At 30.9% G+C, this 26,100-nt stretch overlaps 1 protein-coding gene across 7 annotated transcripts in view; it reads right to left on the reverse strand.

Moving 5' to 3' along the window:
- Cmtr1 (Cap methyltransferase 1) overlaps positions 1 to 26,100 on the reverse strand; it is an 88,017-nt gene that overhangs the window by 23,811 nt on the left and 38,106 nt on the right. For all 7 annotated transcript variants that reach the window (XM_076497815.1, XM_076497820.1, XM_076497817.1 and 4 more), the window contains 6 exons: positions 25,076 to 25,170; positions 22,042 to 22,114; positions 16,939 to 17,131; positions 11,903 to 12,021; positions 5,567 to 5,663; positions 3,261 to 3,393 (listed from right to left, as the gene is read on the reverse strand). In XM_076497815.1, the coding sequence (XP_076353930.1) occupies positions 3,261 to 3,393; positions 5,567 to 5,663; positions 11,903 to 12,021; positions 16,939 to 17,131; positions 22,042 to 22,114; positions 25,076 to 25,170 (710 nt within the window). The remainder of the gene's footprint in view (positions 1 to 3,260; positions 3,394 to 5,566; positions 5,664 to 11,902; positions 12,022 to 16,938; positions 17,132 to 22,041; positions 22,115 to 25,075; positions 25,171 to 26,100) is intronic.

The following is a 26,100-nucleotide window of genomic DNA, read 5'->3' on the forward strand; positions in this document are numbered from 1 at the left end:
TTTAACTCAAATTACTGCCTCTTCTGGTATAAAATGTGTTCAGTTTTAAAAGAGCTTATGATTAATTATATATACTTTTTTTTTTAAATGGCAGAGATGGCACATCTTGAAGATAACACTGGACCACAAGCTTCAGCCACATCCCCTGAAGTATTTTGAGCATCACAGTGACATCTTGTACAAAATGTCACTACTATGACATTGCTGTTTGATTTAAAAGTATAGAAGAAGGCTAAGTTTATATCATATGATAATTAATATATATTTATGATTTATCTTAGCAATTATTGCACATTTATGGATAAATGTATTTATTTCCACCACATAATGTTTAACTCAATCCACTCTATCTATTTACCTACATGAAAAGAACTTATTATACATTATCAACAAATCTTGTGACTACATTAACTTTTTTCAAACAGCAGCCTCAGAATTTAAAAATGTAAAATAGTATTGAACCATAAACATGTTACAGGAAATGCCATTGGCTGTTTCAATAAAACTGGTTTATGTCTAAACTGGGTTCTAGTTAACCCAAACTCCTGGGTCCAGTATGCAAAAGAATTTGTTGGGGCAAGTGACATCTGACCCCTCAGTTACCGAATAACACTGCAGATATATTTAAAACAAATCACTCCATATAATGTTACAAAATACTACAGAAATCAGTAAAACCACTATCTGTTTCTATTATACAACACATTTTACTGTAATTGTACATAAAAAATTATACTGTGTGTATACCTATTAAGTCTTTAGTTAAGTAACTGAATCAGACATAAAGGACAAGACTGAAAATATCTTGGCAATTAATTTAAGGAATCAATTTTAGATGTAATATTACAACTGATACAATTAGAACCACAAAATTCATTTAACCCTCTTCACATGGACTCAGTCATTGTAACCATGAAACTATACTAATGTTAATTTAAACATAGCAAGTGTATCTCCACAAAATCTGGCAAGTTCTTTGTAAATATTACAAGTCTTTTGTACACAAAAAAAATACTTATTTTAATTAGTTATTTTTACTAAAAAAATTAGGCTGAAAAAATAATTTTTTCATCTTACAATTTTTAGATTTGCATAAATTTTTAGGACCTCCTAAATGAGCATCAAAAGTTTCTTTTTAATTTATCTTTAATAGGCTCAGGCTCATAACAGTTTAGACCTGTTTTTTTTTTGTTGTTGTTGGAACCATGTCTAAATGTTGAATATGTAAAACCAAGTAAGCAAATATCTCAAGTTGAGTTGCCAAAGGTCTCAGTTTAAGTCTCAATATTTAAGATACCTCAATAAAGAAACTGGCTAAATTCAAAAGTTTTACCAGTAGTTAGACCTATCCAGGATTATTAAGTGCTAAATACTGAATATGCAGCAGTTCATACGAGATATAGCATTAAAGATGTTTTACTAGTAAAAACCCTTGGTAATTGGTAGTACACCTTAAGCCACTTTTGCAATAATATTTAGAGTACTTCCTTTATCTTTGCTTATGTCACAAACTGCCATAAACCTGTATGCCAATCCTTAATTATAACATATACTATTAGAAAATAATTGCTATTACACATTGCATTATGCATAGGCTTATTACAAGTTTTTATGAACTTCATCTAATGCACGTATTTATAATAAACATAGCAATTACACTGCACAGTAATTTTTTTTTAAGTTTTTGCTGATTGTGACAGGTACCAAGTGGGTATGCACAAACAGTTTTGGTTTTGCTTCATCACGTAGGAACTCTGAGAAATAGACAGTTCACTGTTTGCAGGCAATAACGTATTTGATAGCATTTATGTTTCTAATATGCTGTTAAGTTTAACATAATTAAAAGTGTTTTGCTCCTGATTTTCATTTGTATTCAATGTCCAATGCATCACGTTGCAGTGTCCAACAGTAGTCAGCAAGCATTGATGGATTCCAGTTGCCCTGATATTGTTTTTCCATTGTAGCAAAACTAAAGATTTCTATGAAATGGTACGTGATGGGCAAATTTGAATCTGATTTTCGTGATCAGCAGCCAAAAATCTATAAGGAACACCCAACAGTGTTCAAGAAGCAACAGCTTTATTGTGCAGTGTTATCCTTGATACTGAACATGTCTAGTAGTCCTGTTTGGCTTCAAATATCATAATGAATTCACTGACACCATAGACTACTGGGAAAAAAAAAAACTTTTTTTTATTCACTTGCTTACCTTTCTATTTTTTTTATTCATTCCTTATTCATTTTTCATACATATGATTTCAGTTGAAGAACATTAAGTCAAACAAAAAGTACTGTTTATGTATTTTATTAGATATTTTTGTATAGAAAATGTAAAAAATAGCTACACATAATATACTAGATACATTTTAAAGTAATTTATGCAAACAAAACCAGTTTAGAGCACATTCAGCAATAGTTTTTTTATTAGTCTGAATATAAAAGTGCACATGCATATTACACATCATCAGCATCTTATGTCACCTCTTTAGATACCAAAACAAATATTTTATAATTTGAACTACAAATGGCATATGTAATGCTAATCTGCTGAACAGGTTTTGCTACAATACTACTAATTTTTCCATAACCATACTATAGGAAACAATTTTATTAAATATACAGGTCTATATATTTGTATCTATCCTGAAACTTTTAAATATGAAATTATATAAAAAAGAAACAGCAATCACAGAACAAAAGCATGAACAAGAATTACAGCTTACTTGTTTTTCCCTAGTCAAAAAATAAACTGTTAAGAAATCAGAAGAAACTTCAAAATTATTTTTAAATTAGGTGTGCTCATTCTTACATACACTCTGAAATATAACAAAACTATTCTTAAATAAAATAAAAAAATTTCTTATAATAAGTAGTTACTGCTTGCTGTACTTAGATTGCCAAGTTTTTTTGTTGAACTGTGGTTTTTCTATGTTTTTCAGTACTAGCTGTTTTTACCTTATATGCAACTTTGTCTTAACTTACCCACCTGTTAACACTAGTCCACAATTTGAAACTTCAAAAATATCCAAAGTTACTGTGTAACTGGTTCTAATATTTCTTTATTAAATGCTGCATGCCAAGTATTGATAACATTGTGTATATCAGAGCACAATAAAACATCAAAAGCCACAGTGAAATCACTTGTACATGTTTTACCAATTTTGACCTGAGTTTACATAATTTCTCCCTTTGCTAGTGAATGTTAAATGAATATTAAAAACCAACTACAACTGAAGAAAATCATAAAGCAAGTCCCTTACCTTTCAGAATTTGCAGGTCTACTTGTGTTAGGTTTATGGATACAAATTTTCTTGAAAGCTCTGTACATTAGGTAAACCAGGCCCACACTGAAAGGGGTGAAAATATCGAACAACTTGCATACAAAGTGACCCCCTATAATAGAATTTTCATTCAAAGGACAATAAATCATGTTAATAGCAGGAAATTATGATTTTGAAAGACATTTATGTGTATCTTATAAATGCAACAAATGTGAGAATAAAATCTTTGAGAATATTCAAAATTATATTATTGTTTTAAGCTGTACTTTTCTCAAAATTGAAGAAAGTAATTCTTAGTTAATTTGAATGAGGTCAAGTTTAAGATTTTTTTCATATTTAACATCTTTTAACTCCACATGATAACACTAGAATCAAATTTCTGTATTCTTTTATGACTGGGATGCAAGACAACTTAGAAGCTAAAATGTGTGGGGTCTCCAGTAAAAGACTGATCATAAGCTAAGCTTAGTAAAAGATTCTCAGTCATAATTATCTTGTATATAAAAACAGATTTTTTTTCCCCACAAATAAAAAACAATTTAACATATTATATAATACTTTCTATGTACAATATACATAATTATATCACATACATATAACAAAAACAGCACTGATTTCAGTGACACATAAAATTAATTTCTTTTTCAGTTATATTAAAACTAAGCATCTACAAAAATAAAATTCACATTATACACCTTCATTTACAAAAAATATTAATCTTACACTTTCTCAGTCAGCCATGTCTATTAAACAACGTTTAAGTTATGCAACCCATACCAGCCATTTTTCATATATATTTCTCTACAAGTGGGTTTTCTTGTCATCACGGAATATCACATGATCATTCAGCAACTGTTAAGACTTTGTGTGAAATAATTGCTATCATAAAAATTAGTTTGTATATTTTTGTACTATAGCAAAAAATATATAAAAACGAAATTTAATTACAGTTAGATCTTGAATAACAATTACTGCAAAAAGTAATTTTGATGGGCATGTAATGGTAATTAAGTCAGTAGTTAATAAAGAGGTCAAATGTTGCTTTAAAACTGCAGTACTTGCACTGAATTTTAGTGTTTAGAAAAGTGTCAATAGCTAAAATTCAAATATCATAAACTATTTTGTTTTACAAACAACTGACTTACACAGAACTCAAATTAAAAGCCAAACTGACAAGCTTTAGTACTGAACACAGTCTCAACATGAATGAGATTTAATAAACAGTGTAGTTAAGACACTATTAAACACACTTATTACTGGAAATTGTTATTAGGACTATAAGTAATGTTGTACTGTTTAGTATCATGCAAACACTGCTAATACAATGAAATATTTTAATTATTATTTTAAGTGATGTCTTCCATAATGCATATGGAAGAAATAACATTAATTTTATTCTTCTATACTTTTTGGGTTAAATATCTATTTATTTAAAATAAAAATCTTTAAAAATGGAAAAGAATCAAAAATATTTTCTTCACACATGCAGAATGTTTTTTAGGGCAATTTGTACATCCAATCATATTGTCTGCAGCTACTCCTTTAGCTTGTGACTTTCACAGCTCAAGAGACCTGATTCACTTGTTACATTTCAATTGAAATCTCATGATGTGCAGATACAGATGGTGTTTAAAACTGAACATTTCTGGTATGAATGAGAATTTACTTTACGTGATCTTATATTCCACAAATATAAAAACATGCAAGGTATGATATTTTAGAACCTCAAAGAAAATGATGTTGAAATAACTGTATTGTTGAACAGCTCTGGCAAAGAAATGTGGGGCATAATTCCAAAATCTTGTTTATTAAAACCCAAACTTTTTAAAAACATAGAGTTTGGTACGAAAATATGACAGGTTTGTATTTTTTTTCAGTTTCTCAGGTAATTCCAGTCATTTCCATAACAAGTATGCAAAACATTTTTAACACTAAAATTCCAATTTCACATACCCTAATGAAATATAAGATCAGCACAACACACTAAATGTAAAATTATATTCTGAGAAAATCACTTTGATGCACTAAATCCTCTTTTTCATTTTTAAAACAATTTTCTTATCATCACTGATCTGTTCAACTTTAAATATAAATGAAAGAAAGAGATTAAAGAATTTAATCTTCATACAGGTAAAAAAGAAAACATTAAGCTAAAATGTGTTGTGCTCACAGAGACATGTATCACCTTGTTAAAGTTACCAAAATTAAACATTTCTAGAAAATAATATTTGAAACTAATATTGAAACTTGAAAGTTTGAAGAACAGATAAGACACGGATACTTACCAGTTCGAAGAACAGACAAAGCACAGAGAAATTGGCAAAGGTAAAGTCGTTTTGATAAGATTTCCTGGATGTTTTCTTGTCCTTCCACAGAAAACCCCTAATGTTATGATATGAAATTAAAAATATAAAAAGGAATTATAACACAAATAACTTCAGAAACTTCACTTTTTTTTTTTAAATGACATTAACAGCTCAAAATACATTAAAACTCCCATATACAATAAGGTCCTACTACACTATTTTAGTTTTTCATTTATGTAACATGTCTTTAAGGAGCACTCATCTTCTCACAACTGTCTAAAGGCAATAAGAGGCGATACAGATGTTGTGTGTTGTGGCACCAATTTCTTGCTCTTCTAACTTATTCTTATTTTTCTTGCTTACTCTTCTTTCTTTAACATGCAAGGCTAGTAAAAGGGGGTTAAGGCTTCTAGACAAGGAATCGTCCACCACAATGTGGGTCTTACTTCAACAATCAAAGCCAAAATCCAGGCACTCCAGTGGCACAGCAGTATGTCTGCAGACTTATACTGCTAGAATCCAGGTTTCAGTACCCATGGTGGGCAAAGTACAGACAGTTCTTTGCGTAGGTTTGTTCTTAATAATGAAGAGCAACAACCAAACCGAGGGCACATCTTAAATGTCAAATTATAGTCTGTGCCCTGATGATCTTTTTTGTGGTAATTAATATCTCTTTTGATAATTAATATGTATGTATACACACACATATTAGGATAATTTAATCAATTTAATCACAGTTTTAATAAGGAAAACATTTAAAGTTTGTAGTAATTTTTCATTTATTTTAAATTAACTGTATAATATTCAAAACATTTAATAGAAATTATCGATAGTCATCAGAGAATATCTCAATAAAAAAGAAGTTTCTTCAAATGATAAGATAATAGAGGACAAGAGAAAGAAAACAAAAGTGCAGACTATCATACATACATGCACAGCTAAATTCATCATAATAAAACAATTTTGGAACCTTATTATGTTGTTAATCCATGCTGCTTTTCCAAGTTATACTCCTGACAATAGCCCTACAGAGTATTTTTAATTGAAAAATGGTTTGTAATGTGCAAAACACACCCCTTCTTCCCTCCATTCTTTCCATAACCATACAGTATATGAGATAAGCAGCCCAGCACCAGTTATAATGGTCTGATTATATAGAAATCTTCATATCGCTTCAAGCAAATTAACTCATATGTTTTATTTGAAAGGTAATAAATAGCCTTTTCATTCTTTAGTTACCTGAGGTATACACATATTTTAATGATTTTAATAGATATTTCATGGAAACAACTTGTGTGCAAGTGATTTTGTTTTTGTTCTTTCTTTGTAGATTTTTTTTTATATTATACACTTTAGCCTGGGGTTTGTGGATAGTTTTTGCCAACTTTGGTGTTTGTGGATTTTCACCTGTTATAAAATGTCACATCTTGTTTACCACAGAAGTGGCAGAATTTGTTGTAGGTTTCTTCTTGAATAGTCTTGGTATCCCAAAGTTGGTTCACATTTCCTTATTTTTCAATGTTTTTGGTGACATTATGCTACATACAAAAATCTATATAGTGTCAAAATGTAGTTCTTATACATTCCATGCCCACTTACAACCACTTACCAGCTGTGATTATCACATAACTCACCTACTTAAATATTAAAAACCCTTTTCATAAAAACACACATACTCAAACCCTCTTCTGTATTGTAAAATAATTCAGAGGTACAACACAAATTGAAGAACTATGCTACATGGTTTATCCACAAGTTACACTAAGCATGTATTTTCAACAGGTACTCACCTATTCTCACATAACAGATCTTCTCATTCAGGCTGCCCTCTACACACACAAATGTTTTTATTCACTATTAGGTATGAAACCACCACCTACCCCACATTTCAATGTGGTTCATCAGTTTTGTAGCATGCAATTAAGCTTGCAACAGCCCTCTACCAATAGGAAAATAATTCACTAATGTTGCAGCTAACTCCCTTCTTACTGTAGAACCAAATGTTTGCCATGTGATTAGCCAGAAAAAAAAAAATCACCAAAAGTAGAGAGGAAGGATGAGAGGAGGTAAGTATATATATCATAAATATATTTTAAATGTAATAAAATATTAACTTCCAATACAATATCTTACCTCTTCTCGCATAATAGCTAGAATTCCCACACTGACATGGTAGATGGACCATTAAAAAACAGGCCTATGTGTACACCATTCAGACAGCATTCGGAGATCGCCCATAGAGTGTGACCTTCTTTTGTTAGAGGAAAACACCCATGGGAGACCACACCACATCTGAACTTGGTATACTCTTTATGGTACCATACTGAAAGTACGTGTCACTAAATTTAGCAGACAACTGAAGCATGTCCTTGATTGTAGTTATTTCTGCTGGTCCAGCTACTTTCCAAAATTATATCTCCCAGGAAACAACCAGTAGGAGAAGGTAGCATGAGGGTTCCCCAGTCAATTAGTTTAATTTACTTGAGCACATATTGAGGGAGTTAAATCATTGTTACACAAGAACTTGTGTTTCATTTTCCCAATTTATTGTTTGCCCCCTAAAGTGAGGTTAGGCTCATTTTTAAAAGTAATACAGATATGAACTACCTTGTAAATACAGGCATTTATCATGTTTAAATATGTTTATTTGGAATGAATGTCAATGTTTCAAATCCAATGTTTGTGAGATATCACATTATTCCATGGTCCAACATAAAAGTGTGGCATCTACATAATTCTCTCAGTCTCTTTTACCTCAGCTCTAATTTTGATCCTGTGTTTAAATGGTGAAAATGACTGAATACCTCTCTCTCCACTCCAACACTAAGTAGAATTCATCATGCAAAACAGAAGCCATTTGAGTTAAACCTTCCACTATTTAAGAATAAAGATACTGTTTCATTTGTTCATGTATGTCATTTGTTTATATTTGCTATGTTAAAATTATTCTCTGCCTGTTATTCAAAAACATGGTTTTTTGTGAACATTTGTAATTAAATCAATTATTAATGTAATAATAATAATTAATAATATTAATAAGAAACTTGTTAATAAAGGGTATTGTTTGTTTTACACAGAATAAGCCTGATTCTTAAAAACAAAACATACTCTTAACCTCCACTGAACAATATTTGAATGCAACTGTTAAAAAATCACTTTTAATTAACCCTATGTATACAGGTCAGTCCGGTTGACCAACCTTGTAACTACCATAGAGTCAAGAAATTATACATACTATAACTCTGAATGTACTGAGCATACCTTTGCATAATTTGTCATGTTTTTAATCCTTACAAGTATGTTTTATCATACTTTTAATGAAATATTTTTACTAGATGTTTTCATGTTGATTTTTGAAGCCTTTACCAAGTCATTCTGAGGGAAAGGCGATTTTCTTGCTGAAAATAAAAATACTTTTCACTTTACAGTTTTTATATTTCATTTTCTCAGCCTCTACAACTTCCTAAATATCAAAATTTCTGTTTTGTAAAACTTCATACTTTATCCCTAACTGTATGGAGCAAAGCAATCAATGTACACTGAAATGAAGTTTAAAATATGAAATCAAATACAAAAATACTTTTAACAGAATGACTGCAGACTATAACAATGATTATAATTACTTATCCTAGTAGTTTCAGCTTCTAATCTTTTTTTACATTTACTTTCTTTTAGTATTATTAGTTTACAGAGTAATTTAGCCCACCCCACAGAACATGAAAAACAATATATCAAAGTAGAACTATTTACTGTAAACAAATTATCAGGTTACAATTGTGTAACTACATTCCACAAACTTCTGTATCAAGAGATCACATTTACATTTTACAACTAAATCTAATCACTCTCCCAACTCCACACTTTAGTTATTTTTGTTAAAAAATACATAATAATACATAACAAATATAAATTTAGCCATTACTTTAGCCTTGAGGTTGCTTGCAGTTGGCTCAGTGTTTTGTAACCCTAATTTTTTTCATTATGTTGATTGTCCAAAAAACAATTCATTTAGCCTTTGAATATGCATTGTTTTATTGCTCGTATATTAAATATATTTGTGTTATAAAAGAACATTGTGTGTATCAATCTTGTTGACAAATATCATAAAGTTGATACACTTAAACATTCAATTAACTTCTAAATTCAAATTTCTGGTTATTTGAAATAGTAATACATTAACACATACAACATAACTACATATGTAAGTAGGTGAGTTATGTGATACAAGACACTAGAACAGGATGTCCTAAAACAACTATAATTTAAGTGGCTTTCTACTTAAGCTATAAACAGAAGAAAATCCATTACTATTTAGAATAATGACCTTAGGCAAAATTCATCTAGCTTTAACTACTTGAAATAAACACAATCACCTGATTTGTATAGGTTAGAACCTGCTTTTTATATTGGTTATAAATATGTGTTTAAGACAAGTAGGCATGAGTAAGTAAGTGGCTTCAAAACCAAGAAGAATTGAAATATCTCAGAATATTAGTTTTATATTCCAACTTGCCAGTATCTAGAGATTGTGTTCCTAACAGATTGGGCATTTAAGAAGCTGTACTGTAGAAATAATAGATCCTAAAATGGAAAATTCAGAAAGTAATGTGTCATTTAACATACAAGAAAGAATATTATGAATTTTTAATATTTTCTGTTGAAAATTAAGAAACTGAAAATAATATAACATCAAAATAGGATTATAAACTACATGTTGATGCCAAATGTATTAGCATACAATGGAAACAAAGTTAAGAAATTTCCAAAGTAATTCTATAAAAAAGATATGACATGCAGTTTTATCCAAAAATATACATAGGATCCAAAGATGGTTATTCACCACTAACCATGACCTGCAAAGCATGTTTCAATGGTTTTCACACCCTTTTCTTGAATTTTCCTTATTCTATCAATTTCAGACACCATTTAAGCAATATTTTCTTGTAGTCATTATGTGTTAGCTATATAAATCATGGTCTATTTGAAAAACATTTTACACTGCAAGTTAACCTCACATAGGAATAACTTTATTTAACACTTACATTTATGAAACTTTATTTAATAAGACTATAAGTAGAGTAAACAATATAGTACTGGTACTTACAATGGAGTACATAGTATAAACAGTTATAAATGTTCAAAAGTATGAAACAGTTTTACTTTGAAATGAATGGATGAAAATGAAAAATAAAACCCACAGTAAAGAGAAAAGTAAAGTATTTATAACAGACTATGAAATAAATCAAAGTTAGTTTATTGCAAAATAAGATAAATATAAAGTTGTAATGAATGCAAACTTAGATGAATATGCAGAATTCATGTTCACAAAGTGATAAGCATATGATTCAGAAATAACTTCACATGCATATTTTAGATGTAAAAAAACCCACAGAAATGGTATTCAGTGTAATTTTCAATTTTTTTTTTAGGAAATTAGATGTGAATGAAGTGTTGTTTGTATAGAATACTCGGGCAGATAAAAAATAACAACTAAACTTGAAACTAAAGCCAATAATCATGTGATAACAATGGCACTGTGACACCGTTTACCACACTAGTCGTACTTAAAAGTAAGACAAAGCAAATGGAAAGGTGATGATTCTGAATTGAAAAACCATATGCAATCTGGACTCCTCATACAAAGGCCTTTCTAATGATACAAGATTTGTAGTGTTTGATCGACAAATTTGTGGAAAAAGTTCTATACAGACAAATGCAAACATTTTATTCCTGTAGATGTATTTAATTAATTTCAATAAAACTTGTTTCCCCTGCATTAAAATGTTTGATTGCACAAAAACAGTTAAAGCGATTCTGAATGAAAAAGCAAATATGGAATCTAAACTCCTCAGACAAAGAACTTTCTAATGATATGAGATTTGTAGTGTTAGAACAAGAAACTTGCATAAAAAGTTCTGGACAGACAAATCAAAGTGTATTATTTAAGTATATTTTTTGCTTGTTTACCTGTATACAAAATAGTTTGTATGTAGTTGACTCAGCACTAAACAAATTTTCTACTTATGTATGAATACAAAGGACTTGAATCATATATAACCTATGCATCACAAAACATTTCTATACATACATCATGTACACACAGTCATTTAAATTATACCTATAACATAATCTTAATAAGTAATTTTATACTTACACAAAAACAGCAGCATTTACAGTACAACTGTTCCTTAATAAAAATAGATCATTTATACATTCTATTTTCACATGTACTCAAACCAATTAAAATGTAACATATTTTTAACTTAACATTTCATTCATATATCATATACAAATAGCAGTTAAAGTGAAACTTACTCCATCAGCCATAACAAAATGAAGCCCCTTCCCCTCTGTATTCTCCATAACAAATCTTCTGAACTCTCGAAGATTCTCAGGAACATAGATATCACCATCACCTTCAATACCACCAACACCTAATACATCAAATTCAGAATAAATTAGTTCCAGTAAATGACAAGATATTTTTTGATAAATTAAAACAGTAAAAAGAAAAACAGTCTCAAGCCAACAATGTTAAATATTAATGTTATATTGTCAGTTAAAACAACATAATTAATAATACATATTTCATGTTTGTTTTGGATATTCAAATAAAGCTCCAGAAGGGTTACATGCTCCAGCTGTCACAAATTTTGAACTGACAGACAACATGAAAGACAGCTAATCAACAACACCCATTATCAACTTTTGGTCTACTCTAATTCAATAGTACAATTTCACTGTAATTCTTAAACCATACCTATAGCTCCAAAGCATAAAGCACAGTGTTTTATGATGGTAAGTAATATGAACCACAGACCACAGATTTATAAACCATATTAGTCATGTCCAGAACAATAATATCTATATAAACATTTTGTTTTCAGAGTAATTAACACTTATATGATTTTGTAACAAATCAGACAAATTACACTGTAATAAAGTGCCTAAAATCTTGTTTTAAAATCAAGTTTTTCTTTCCTCTAGACACAGCTGGGCACTTGCAGGTAAGAGGTCATGTGATCTCTTAGATATGATTCATACAACAACAGGGATGCAAACTATGCACTACACTGTTAGATTCTAGTGCCAAAAACCTCATATAAACCCAACAACATTAAATTTTGGTGCCAGTACTCATTTAGTTTTAATTACATAGTTTAACTTAGATGACCAGTTTTCTCCATTTTGTTTTGGTTACTCATTGAATTTGGGCTTCTTAAATGAACCATCTATTTGCATACTCAAGTACAGTAATGGATGTTCAAATAAAGAGATTTATAAAAACATACTTGTAGCAAGCATGTATTTTCAGAAAAGTTTACAGAATTACATGTTTGTTCAGCAAGTCAAAAAAGATACATGTGGAATAGTAGGCTTAATATGTAAAGATAATTATACTACTTATAGTTTTCAAATAAAACTTCATGTTTCTTTTTAAAACAAAAGTTAAACTCAGATAAATTAGTTTATAACCATGTTTGGTTGATTAAATAAAACTTGTTTCTCTGATTGTATACATGTGATCAACTATTACAACTAATAAAACTCATCAATAATTCACACAGCTTCTCTTTTAGCTATGATGGTATCACTTGTTCATGTTTATACACAGGTATCACACATATCTTATGATCCTACAAAGTACTCTAAGTATACCCCAACATAATCATAAGAGAATTCTTATTATGACTTAAATATACATCAAACTACAACTAGAATGAATACAATACAAAACAAACCATGGACAACCATAATCTTCTCTCATTATACACCCTTTATCAAATGACATTTGAAAACTGCAGTGTGATTTCACAAGTACCTTTAAAGTTTCTCTACAGTTTTGAAGACTTCCCTTTCCTCTTATGGTAACCAGCGTTAATATGAGTATGAATTAACATAGTGTTATTCCAACTAAGCAAATTTTCACTTACATGTTGGTGTACTTCTGTTAGTTGTTTTTCCACATAAAGCCAATACTATTATCTGACATATCTGCATCCAGTGGTCCTTACAATCAAATCTACTAGTTGTTAAAGTTCTTATTCCATCATTCTCATGGTGAATGTGCATCCTGTATTTTCATTCACTGATGTCCATCATAAGTGGTGCCAGTAATTTCAGATCCCAATTTGTATGCCTTTTTTTCCCTAAACTTGGCAAGCTGTCTGCCTAGCATTTGGTTAAAACATTCCACCATTCCATCTTACTGGGAGTGTAATGATATTTTCCAGTAATTCACTGTATACCTTAAAGAGTACTGACTCAAAGTTTCTCCTTTGGTCAAAATGAAGTTTCACATATAAGCTGCATCTTTTGAAGAAATGTTCAACCAAAATTTTTATTACCTGGGCTGCTTCTTGATTGAGGATTGTACAAGGTTTTGGCCACTTTGTAGAATAATCCATAATTACCAGTATATACTTGTTTCCACTATCACCTTTTCGCAATGTTTCCCACAATATCATTTACTATTATCTGCACTGGATGCTTCACCATCATACAGTTTGGGAGTTGGTCTCCTTGGTTTAGGTGACTCCACTTTTGTAGCATGTACTTTATATACTCAACATCTCTTTTCATAAAACTGCAGAATAACATTTCCCAAAGTTGAATAGGAACCTTCTTCATCCTTGAACACTCACATGAGAAGGAATGATGTGACTTTCACAAAATTGTTACTTGGATTGACTTGAGAATGACTGATTGTCAATACTGTTTTATACCACTTGGATTTCTCGTCTTCCTCTCAGTGTACCATGCTACAGACGTTAAACATCCCACTGAACTCAGTACAACTTAGTCTGAGGGTTTGTGTGAGATATTTTCTCTCAAGTTGGTCTTTCTGACAACAGCTTCATGTGTGTTATAATGAGTCTCATATAACAATTTTCCCTCTGTGTTCTTGAAACAACTCATCATCTGGATGACTATTTTTGGAAATATTAGTTTGTTGACACTGCTGAAGTTGTTTTTTCTCACAATGCTTACAGTCTCTAGACAAGGTCACTGATTAAGACTGCAATTGCCTATATTACCACAAACCCTTTCTGCATGGTATTTAATTTAGTAATGGTACTGATTCAGCTTTGCAAACCATCTGAATAATTGTCCCTCAGATCTTTTAAGACTACAAAGTCAGCTACAAACAGCATGATTTGTTAGAAATAATGGCAAAAATTATGTAAAGCACTCATCACAACCAACAGTTGTTTTTCCCTAGAAACAGAGTAATTACGTTCACACTTACTCAATGTAATGCTGTAATATGTTATCATCAAGTTCTCTTTAGTCATTGTTGTTTCAATGATAACAGAATTCCTATTACATAATTACTGGCATCTGTATCCAGGATGAAAGACTGGTCTGTATCTTAGAATGCTACAACAAGTGTTGAAATCACAAGCTTTATTCCAAATGATTTCTTAGATTGTTTGTGAAACTTTGAACATATGTTCAGTACAAAATATACAAGAAAACACTTCTTAGATTATGCATATTGTCAGGTTATGTCCAACTATTGGCTGAAGCTGTCTTTTTAGGATCTTCTACATACTGCCTTCACAAACAATATGTCCTACACATTTGCCAAAAGAAATCATCTTGGTGGCTGCTTAACAAGGTGTTTGGTAACAGTACTAAGTTGAGGTTTTATAATATAAGTACTATGAAGATCATTTGGTACTATGCTGAAAATAAATGCACTGGTTCTAAGTAACCCTCCAGCATGTTTTAGAAAGTAATGAGCTCACAGAAAAACAGATTTTGAATAACTAATTTTCACTTATACTTTTGCAAACGTCTTCTAGAAAATCACAGATCCCAGCTAGAGATAACTGTACAACTTTGATGTGTGTAAATGAGAACTTCATGGATATGTACATATTATATATATAGTGCAATCACCAGGAATACAGAGAATCAGTTAGGCTGATCCTATCACTTCTTCTTATTGTTTCCATATACAATGAAATACAGAGGCTGATCTTCTGTGATGAAATATGTGAAGAATGACTTTAGATATTACATGATTTAACAGAAATCAAAATGCTGCCAAAAGTCTGGTCCTGTATGAAAAGGATGTGAAAGAATTTTTTTTTCGCAAAATGTAAGGTAAGTTTTATTAAAGTAACTAGCATATAGTCCATCAAAATGATGTGGTAAGTTTTACCCCATCCACGACATAGTATACTCTACAATCATATTTCATAGCTAACTAATTAAATAAATAAATTTTGTGAAATCAAGCTTCATCAACAAAGGGGTAGAAAAGCACAGTCAAGGCAGTCAAATATTGACAAATTCCTTTGGGAGCCAATCAATATTAAGATCATTCATGAACTGAATTGGTGATGTATTCATAGAATAATTATTGGTAAAAACCAGTTAGATTAACAACTTGTAACATACAATACCAGTGTATTTTGGTAACACAGTGTTCCAACAATGGTTTTTGTCATGTTCTTTGCAACATAAGTATAGACAACAAAACTGAAAAACATAGTTGTTGATTTCTTAATTTAGCCTCTCCACTAATTAAGAAGGTTTGGGTTTCTATTAAAAATATAAGTGATATAACAGAAAATAACTAAATTCAGAAATGATTGAAGTTTATAACTGAATCCATATTTTAAATTTCATGATACTTGAATCTAGGCCATTTGATCCCACACCACATCTTTACTCTAGGTTTATTATATCAATGCTCACTAAACTTATAAGATTTCACAAGCCCCTTTGCACCTCTCACTAAAATCATAATAGGCAGACAATCATTGAACTATTTTATCTGAATATATGCATTTTGGCTTCTGTGACTTCTCCTATTTTGAGAAATCAGGCACACCATGATACACACTGGCTTTTATATAGGATGGATTATTAGAAATACAGATATGATATAAATATGGAGTACATTTGTTAACAACATTTAGTATTGTACAAACCATTATAAAACTCATTAATAAACAAAGAGAGACATAATTGCCATTTCAATAATATAACACTGAACACAAGAAGGAAAACATTATTACAGTTTTAATAACTTAGCAACAATAAAATATCTGTTCATAAATTTCCTAAACAAGTTAGCACCTATTTTTCAAAATAATTAGCAAATCTGAATATTTTAAAATCAGTTACACTTGTACTTTTGATCAGAGAGTATTATTTAACAATTGATTACAGCATCAGAATTTTTTGTTATTCCTTTCAGAAAACTGCTGGCATAAACAAATTCTAAATATATTTAAAACTTCTTTGTTTAAGAACACATTATGATAACCTACTGTATTCTGAAAAATGCAATTCTTGTTAGGATTTCAATATTCAATTTTAAGTTATTTTCTCACCGTAGTAAGGTTCAAAAGTTTCTGGAGACCCTGCAAAAAATTCTTCTAGTTTGAAATCATTTGGTCCTTTCAATGTAAAACCAAAGCCTTTTGTATGCCACCCTTTCCTCCACAGCACGTATTCTGAAAATCCTCCCGGTCCCGCACATATGTCAGCAAAATACAACAGTTCATTATATAATATGAGGGAGTTCTAGTAAAACAAAGACAAGATTTGTGTTATACTAGTGTTCAACATGAGTTAAAAATATAAATTAAATTAAACAATATATAGTTAACATGCTTTTATCATTGCATGCTTTACAAAGAAATATCGTAACACTTTAATATCCTCTTTCTCATGTACATACGTGCTTGCTTGAATAATAGTCAAAATATTATATACTTCATAGTACAAACACATCAGAAGGTACTGTAGATTAAAATGATACAAGAATCAAAATGTATAGTTTTCCCATACTGAAATCATATTTCTGATAATAATAATAAATAGCTATTCTTGTTCAGTTCTACCCATTAAATAAAGAACTTTTTTGCTTACACCACAACACTTAAAACTCCCACCTATCTAAAATGGCAAATTCTAATGCATCTCGCAAGCAAATTATAATGCAACAACCCTCCATCAATAAGAGCACAACACACTTGTTTGACACATAACTCCCTCTATTTAATTTTACCAAACTATCACTTCAAGTGTAAGCAGAAAATGGAAGCACTGACTTTCAGTCAGGAGAAAGGGTAGGAAGTGCAAGAGAAAGTAAGAGCCTATTGAAAATACACTTTCAGTAAAGGAAAACTATAACTTCCAAAATGGTACATTACCTCATCTAACATAAACAGCTACAATACCACACTGAATAGGTGGAGGGGAAGGTGTGAGGGAACAAAAAAAGCATTCTTTGAAAGCATCCAAAGGACCAAATGGAGCTGGAGATCATATGTGGGAGTCTGCACCACTTCTAAATCAGGTATAATCTTTGCCCATTGTGAAAAGATGTTACAAATATGGGTGGAAGCATGAAAGAGAACATCCATTTCAGAAAGAACTGTTGTAGGATAGGTATCCAAACCACACATTGTTTACTAAACACAGTTCCTGAAAACATAAAAGTGGGTAATATTATGTGCCCCTAGATGGAGTAGCTATGATGCAATCATCAATACACCAAGTCAACTACAACCCATACTGCTGGGAACCAATATCCACACAAGTATAGGATAAGGATCAGACCATCAGTAAGTCAACTACAAACCAAAACCCAGTCACTAGGTCCAAAATCCAGGTGGGGATAGGAGAGAAAATCCTACCATCTTCACCTCAAGTTTATGAAACCTATGAATTAGTGCATGATAACAATATGAGAAATTAAATTATTGATCCAGGTACTTGACATTGAACATCAAAATATGTCTGTATAATGTAAACCATCCAATAACTAAAATTTCCCCAAGCATAGCAACATCCTCAGAATAATATGCATCGATGAACAGCAGAAGGTGAAGGACAAATGCAATCTAGAAGTACATCCACTGTGACCTGCAAGCACATGGAATAAAAAGAGTATAAATGAGTGAGAAAATAGAGACATCAGTGAAACATGAGGACTTGTGTTGATTGGTTCATCTCTAAATCCAAAACCCAGCCACTAGGGGTCAACATCCACATGGGGGTAGGATAAGGCAATCCCAATTGAAGATGACTCACTTCAGTATTATATAGTGGAAGATATCACATGCACCAGCAAAACACCACCATCCTACGCTCAACTGAATGGTTTAAGAATAATATGTATATATTATTTGCATTTCATAAACAAATTCAGGAGGATGCCTCTGCTGTCCAGCATCCCAACCGCTTGGAACTGGAAAGTAGTAAATATCTCTAACTCCACTAGAAATAAATGGGGGAGAAATCATGATGGGGAATCCAGAAAAATGACAACACACAATACAATGCACTGGACAACTACAAAACTCTATTTGAAAAAGCAGACCATACCAGTATATTCAGTACAAGGTATGGCAGAGAAGAGCAGGTGTCCTCTTTTGCTTTACACATATAATCCATAGATAAATATGGTTTTGAATAGACAAACTAATGAAACAAAAATACTGCAGTAATAAATTTACAAGTTACGTTGTGGAATACCTCATCTCCACAGTATGGATTGTGTGGCCACAAAATTATAACTGTTAAGCCATCATGGTCTTACAGTGCAGATTTTAACAGTTTAAGGGTACTTGGACAGACACCATTCATAACAAAGTGGGATCCATAAAGAAAAAATATAAAAATAAAAGGCACATATATATATTAAAATAGTAACTTTCCTAGTCATGGTCTCATGAAAGAGTGAAAAATGGCAACAAGTTGATGATGGTACCCTGATAAAGAAGAAATAGTTACCCAAAGCAGAAAATGGAAACTGAAGATATTAGAATAGATCCAGTTCTCGTCACCTGAAGTACCTCTGAGGAAAACTGATAAAATCTAGTTCTTTGGAAAATTAGTCCAGCTATTATAGGAGAAAGGTGAGCAATAATGGGAGAAGATAGGGTGGGCCCCAGTCCTCAGGAGCTCTCACAAATGAAATTAATAGTGCAAAGTATAAATGATAAAGAAAAATGAATATAAAACAGTCAATAGTGTGAAAAAGGTAAGACACTGTACAGTGGAACCTAAATAGCTACACATAAAAATATTAGCAATAAAATTATTCAAAAACCATGACAGTAGAATGTCTTATCTTTCCAAAGTCAGTGGACTGTATTTCAAATTTGGCTCTCAAACTCAAGGTGAGGCCCAACAAAAGTCAGTTCATTGGGCAAGCAATCTCCTACTGAAGTATAGCCAAAAATCTTCCCATGGAATACCATAATCTGAAGCCTGTGTAAGCATTGAAATAGAACATATAACCTCCGAAGTGATAATATAGAATTATAATACAAAACGAATAATCAAACACAAATGTTGATGGAAACAGAAAGATTTTTAATTAACTAATAAGTTCTGTAATCAGGTAGAAATATAAATTAATTCCACTTCAGAATAACTCAACAAGTTAAAAATATCACTATTTTATAATAAAGAGCAAACTGTTTGAGAGAAATTAACAAAAAGATATTAAAATAAAACACTTGAAAAGAGCATAAACTATGTGTTATAACAAAAGTACTGCCAAACAAAAAGTGACAGTTTGGAAAATTGAATAGACGGAGTCACGTGTGTCAAGTAACTGTGTAGCATTCTTATTGGTAGAGGGTTGTCACATGATAATTTGCATGCAAGGTGCATTAGAATTAGTCATTCCAGATGGATAAAAGTTTTAAGGGTTGTGGCACGTGCAAAAAAAATTTGAATATCAAGTGCAGCACTGAACAAGAATAGCTACTTTTGTGAGTGGAGGCAATGTACCACATGAGAAATTAAGTGTAAGGCTTGCAATCAAATTCCTTCATATGATCTTTGCATTTCAAAACTTTACATTAGGATATCCGAGTTTCTCTCTCTCTCAGGTTGCACATACAAGTAATAAGACATACAAGGAAATCTCTTCATCATAAGGACATGACATAAAATTTGAAATGATGAATTTGATGCCAACAGTACGAACCCAGTTTTTCCTCACAATTGTTAGTTTGACAGTTTTTTTTTAAACTGTGAACACTGAGTCATTTTCTTTGTACTATAAACTGTGTTGTGTAACAGAACTACCAGAACTTTCATGGTATATATAAAAGAATCAATGGCCTCAGTGCATCATTCAAATTATAAAATTAAGGACAAATATGATAATCTAAACATTAAATACATACCTAACACCAAAAGTAGTGACTTCAACTTTTCACATAAGTCATGTTTTTTTGCATCACAGAGAGCTCCAAATATTTTTCTATAAATATAAACTTGAGAGGAAGAATTTGTTTTTTTAATTGTATCTTCTTCCCTAAATGGTTTCTACCAAATTTCCTTCAAATAGAAACATTTACCTGAGTTGGAACTAATATACAAACATATCCTTTAGATGAAATCTTTCTGCCACAACTTGTGACCTCAATGTTTCTAAGCTATGAAACAGCAATGGAACTCAAAGTTAAAAAGTTTGTATTGGAGCTAATGGCAAGAAATATTCTTAGACTTTTGAAAATTTATGCTGAAATTATCTGAATAATATGGAAAATCCATAATGGAACAAATGGCCTAAATACTTCCAATAATTTGAAAAAGTCTATCTTGAAAGAAGTGATCTGAACAGGTTTACAAAATTTCTGGCTTCACAATATTCCATTAAATGGGAAATCTACACCCAAATTAGTGAAAATTTTAAATAATTTGAAAAGTGCATATTAAAATTAGATGGCAATAGTATTTTCTTAAAATACAAACTTTAATTTGAAATTAACACCACTATTTCCACCAGCTTAGGAACTTTACAATTTAATCTGTGATCTGATCTTAAAAAACAGTAAATGTTGGATAAAAATTGTCACATACAATTCCATCAAAATAGGAAATTTTTGTTGGAATAAGGGATCCCAGTTAATGCAATGAAACATACACTTACAGAAGTTTTGGTTTAGTTTGTTTTGTGTGTGTGTTTTTCTTATAGCAAAGCCACATCAGGCTATCTGCTGAGCCCACTGATGGGAATCAAACCACTAATTTTAGCATTGTTAATCCATGAACATACTGCTGTACTAGCAGGAGGGCAGATTTGTTTTGAATTTCGCACAAAGCTACTCAAGGGCTATCTGCACTAGCCATTCCTAATTTAACAGTATAAAACTAGAGGGAAGGTAGCTAGTCATCACCACCTACTGCCAACTTTTAAGCGACTATTTTACCAATGAATAGTGGGATTGACTGTCACATAATACCTCCACAGCTGAAAGGGCAAGCATGTTTGGTGTGATGGGGATTTAAACCCACAACCCTCAGACTGAGTCAAGCACCTTAACAACCTGGCCATGCCGGGCCCAGAAGCTATGGTAAAATATTCATCAATTTATACAACCTTCAAAACTGGAAAAATTAATAAAAAGTTGTTACCAGAAAGTTCTTCATTTTAAAAGATACACATTGCTATTATAAATACTCACCCCTTTTTCATCAGTTGGATTGGTAAACATAAAATCAAAAATAGCATCTATGTTTGCCATTTTCATAGCAGCCCTGGAGAAAAACAAAGGAAAATTAAGTTCAAGCCTTGAATACATTATGAACACCATTAATTTTAAGATATTGAATATTTTGATAATAAAACTGAACTCCTCCACTGCACTGAAATATCTGATGAGAGTCCATTACTCAAAATCTTACTGTTTTTATTTGTGGAATTTTGCACAAAGATCGTCTGGGGCTATCTATGTAAGTCATCCCCAATTTTATTTTAAGTAAAGGAAAATATATAGATGGAAATCAACTAGTCAACAATCCTCTGCCAGTTTCTAAACTACTCCAATGAAATAGTTGGATCTAAACACCACTTTTATAATGCATCCACAATCCCAAAACATGGAGTTGTTTTTTGTTGTTGTTTTTTCTCTCTCTCTCTTTTCTCTTAATCTTTCTTCCAATAGCAGGTTGCAAACAACAGAACTTCATAACCACATTCAGGCATGTTAACCACTGACCCAAGATTATCCCTTCAAACTTCAATACCCAGAATTCAATAATTATTGATAAAGCATGCAACAGTAAATACACAAATGTATTTCTTAACTATGTATATGAGCATAACATGACCTTTTACAAAAGTAAATTATACCTAAACTAACGCTGCTGCCACAAGAGTCCTTCACTCTAAATGACCCAAGATTTTAGTGATTCACATTCAAAATTTTATTAAGCTACATTTTTTTTACGTTATACCAGTTAGGATAGCATAAAATATTAAATATTAATCCATAGTTTAATAGTATATGACTTTTCTATAATGCAATATTTCAAAAAAATCTTGAATCTCCCCTAGTGTAACACATGCGATACATTTTCACTGGGTACCTTCTCTTGTCTATTTTAACCACAATCCCTTAAATATGAATTACTCATTATAAAATCATCATTGTTCAGTATAGTAAAAATATTTCACTGAAAATACCTTTTGTAGATGAAAGACTGCCAAATTTTGTAAAGATGTACACACTACATTAAAAGTCAGTAGCATTAAATCTTTTACAACTTTGAATTGGTACAAAGAAGACAGACATGTAGCTGGTCAAATGGTCCAAGCTAGTGTTGAAAGCATACAACTTTATTATCAATAAATGTTAGTAAACTAAAATTTTTAAATTTCCTAAGTTTCAGTTTCTTAGTTTCAAAAGAATATATTCAAAACATTCTTAATATTCACTTCTTTTGTCATGTGATCTGTATGTGCTCTGAAATCTCACCCTTAAATTTTGTATCTCCAACAATAGTTTTCAGTGTCAAACTAATTAGAAATACAAACTATACATAATTACAAGAAAAATATAAAATCTGAAAGTTCCTATCTTCTTGAATATTTGAGTTATCAACAGATTTGTAAAAGCCATCAGAAGTCCCCCTCCCATCTGTCCTACCTTTCAAGAAAGCTTTATATATATATATATCATCTCTAAGCAACTAATGGATATGTTTACAACTAACAGAAAGAGCAGACTCTCCTCTATTTCAAACTTAAAGTTTCTGTGGCAATCATATGTAGACAGATGGCCATCAGTTTTCTGTCTCTGATTTTGTTGTATAATTCTGAGCAGTGACCTATATCTTTCTAACCTTTAAAGGCTACTCGAATCACAGAAGTTTTGCAACATTCTATTTCAGTGAATATGCTTACAGTTTATCAAAATATATATTGCAAAATTAAATGGATTCTTCTTTGGATACTTATATTTTACATTCAGTTAGGCTTACCAAGAATGTCTACCTGAAGGCAAAAAATGCCTTTATTTTATGACTTAACAGTTTGCTTTTTTTTTTGTATATTTTTTATTTATTGCTAAAGCACATATAAAGTTAAAGTTTAAATATCATTAGCTCAGTCAATAGGTAATGCAAACTAACAGCATGTGTCCATAACCTGATCATTTGTTTACTCTATTAGAACCTTCTAAATGGGCCCCTTGCTGTAATTTTTTTCATGCACAGTGGGGTTCAAAGGTATAGCAATAAAACCATAAAGTTAAAAGAAAGCAGCTACCAAAAGGTTAGAATATTAGGATATTAAAACAAATTACTGAAATTACCTGTTACAATCTCCAGTAATTTCACATTGTTCAACATTTTACTTCACTGATTTTTTTTTTCTGCAGTTAGTATTAAGGTAGAGAAAAAAATAAATAAGACTGTTTTTTTTTTCTTCCGAAGAAAAACTTACAATATTCATTTAAAAAGCTCTAAAGCTTCTGGAAGTGAAATATAAATATGCAAGATGACAGAAACAAGAAAATCACCTATTCCTTAAACTGACTTAGTAAAAGCTTCAGATATTCACAAACAAATCTGTATTATGATTTGATTTTACTTTTTTACAACAGTCTCATAATGTGAAGGATACAATGTCAAATAATGACACTGTATGGAAAATAAAACAGTACTAACAACACTAGCAGTAGTGTTTTGTCTAAAAGAAAAAAAGAGTTAGAAGGGATCTAATGAAAGTGTTTATGATCAAGGGAACTGACACTGATGAGGCATCTTTTTTTGTTGGCAGATTTAATGGTGAAAATGTTATCATTAGGGGACCAAAATGTACATTTAGCATGGTAGAAATCACCTTTGGCTTAGACAGCTTAATTTATATAAAAGGGTTGTTGCGTTTTGAAAGGAACTGCTTTCAGATATGGAAGATGCAGTTAATTTCAGAGAAAACTTGACAGCTATCTTAATTATAATAAATGGCTTCAAGTTTATAATCAATAGTTTAATTTAGCATACAGAATGGCCTAGAGAGAATAAAATGTCCCTTTCTGTCCTTTAATGTTACAATATGGTTTATAGGTGGTTAAAAGGTCAGTCAAACAAACTAAGTCCATACACAGAAAGCTAAAACATTTTAATACATACAAACCTACATATGTACCAAAGTCAAAGAGATATTTTCATCAGGAGACATGTGTAAATAATAAAGTATATTTTATAATTTTTTACCTGTTTTGAAAAATTACTCCTCGTATTGTTTCAAATGAATTGGACCGTGTCCTTGCTCGTCTCATTTCTTCTGGTTCTAGTTGATCAAACACAGTCTACAAAGTAATCATTAATCATTTTGATATTTTATGAAAACTGAAGATAGGCACAAGTTCTGATCTTAAATATGCATAATAACCTTATTTGATACACATGGTCTTTCAGATGCATGATAACAGTTTTCCATTGTGCTAGTGTTAAACTTTTTAATTCTTAATTAATTTATGGGAAGTACCTATCAAACTAAATTGATATATATTTATTTATAGATAAATGTTTAAAATCTTCTTTTAATTATTCTTTGTTTGTTTGTTTTTTTTACTCTCCAGTGTTTCCTTTTATATTTTGAAAACTGATTTTCAGTTATGCACAACTGAAAATAAAAGTTCAAAATGACATGACTTACACCAACCATAAAATGGATTCTACAACTGGTAAAATGCAAACTTCAATATTAAGTATTAAAACAAAAAAGTAAATCTACATATTAAGAAAATAAAAATAAAATATGCTCAAGTTTATTTTATGTGTAAATTATTAACTAAAATAATATTCTTCTAAATAGCTAAGAGAAATCATTAACATAATTGTTATGAAAACAATTGTTCAATGAGTGACAAATCAAACTCAACAGAAGTCAATTTTAATTACACTTTTTCTTTCTAGTGAGCTACAGATTATTTTCTATGAAAGAAATTTATATGTAAAGCACTGATAAATATTCATGACTAATGCATGGATACTTAATAGCTGTTTGTGAGCACATTAAAATACAAAATTAGTGTTGCTTAAAATCAATGAAGAACATACTTGATGCAGCTTGGGCTGCAGTGAAAAGAAGTTAATAGAAATCACACATGTATTGACTTCTTATTGTCTATGACTTGCAAACGAATAAATCACAAGTATAATTTGCTATAGGGCATGTAACAAAGCACATATGGTAAGAGTGACCATATTTTGACATCTATCAGATCCAAGTCAAA

Source organism: Tachypleus tridentatus, chromosome 4, assembly GCF_004210375.1.
Source record: "Tachypleus tridentatus isolate NWPU-2018 chromosome 4, ASM421037v1, whole genome shotgun sequence".
NCBI lineage: Eukaryota > Metazoa > Arthropoda > Merostomata > Xiphosura > Limulidae > Tachypleus > Tachypleus tridentatus.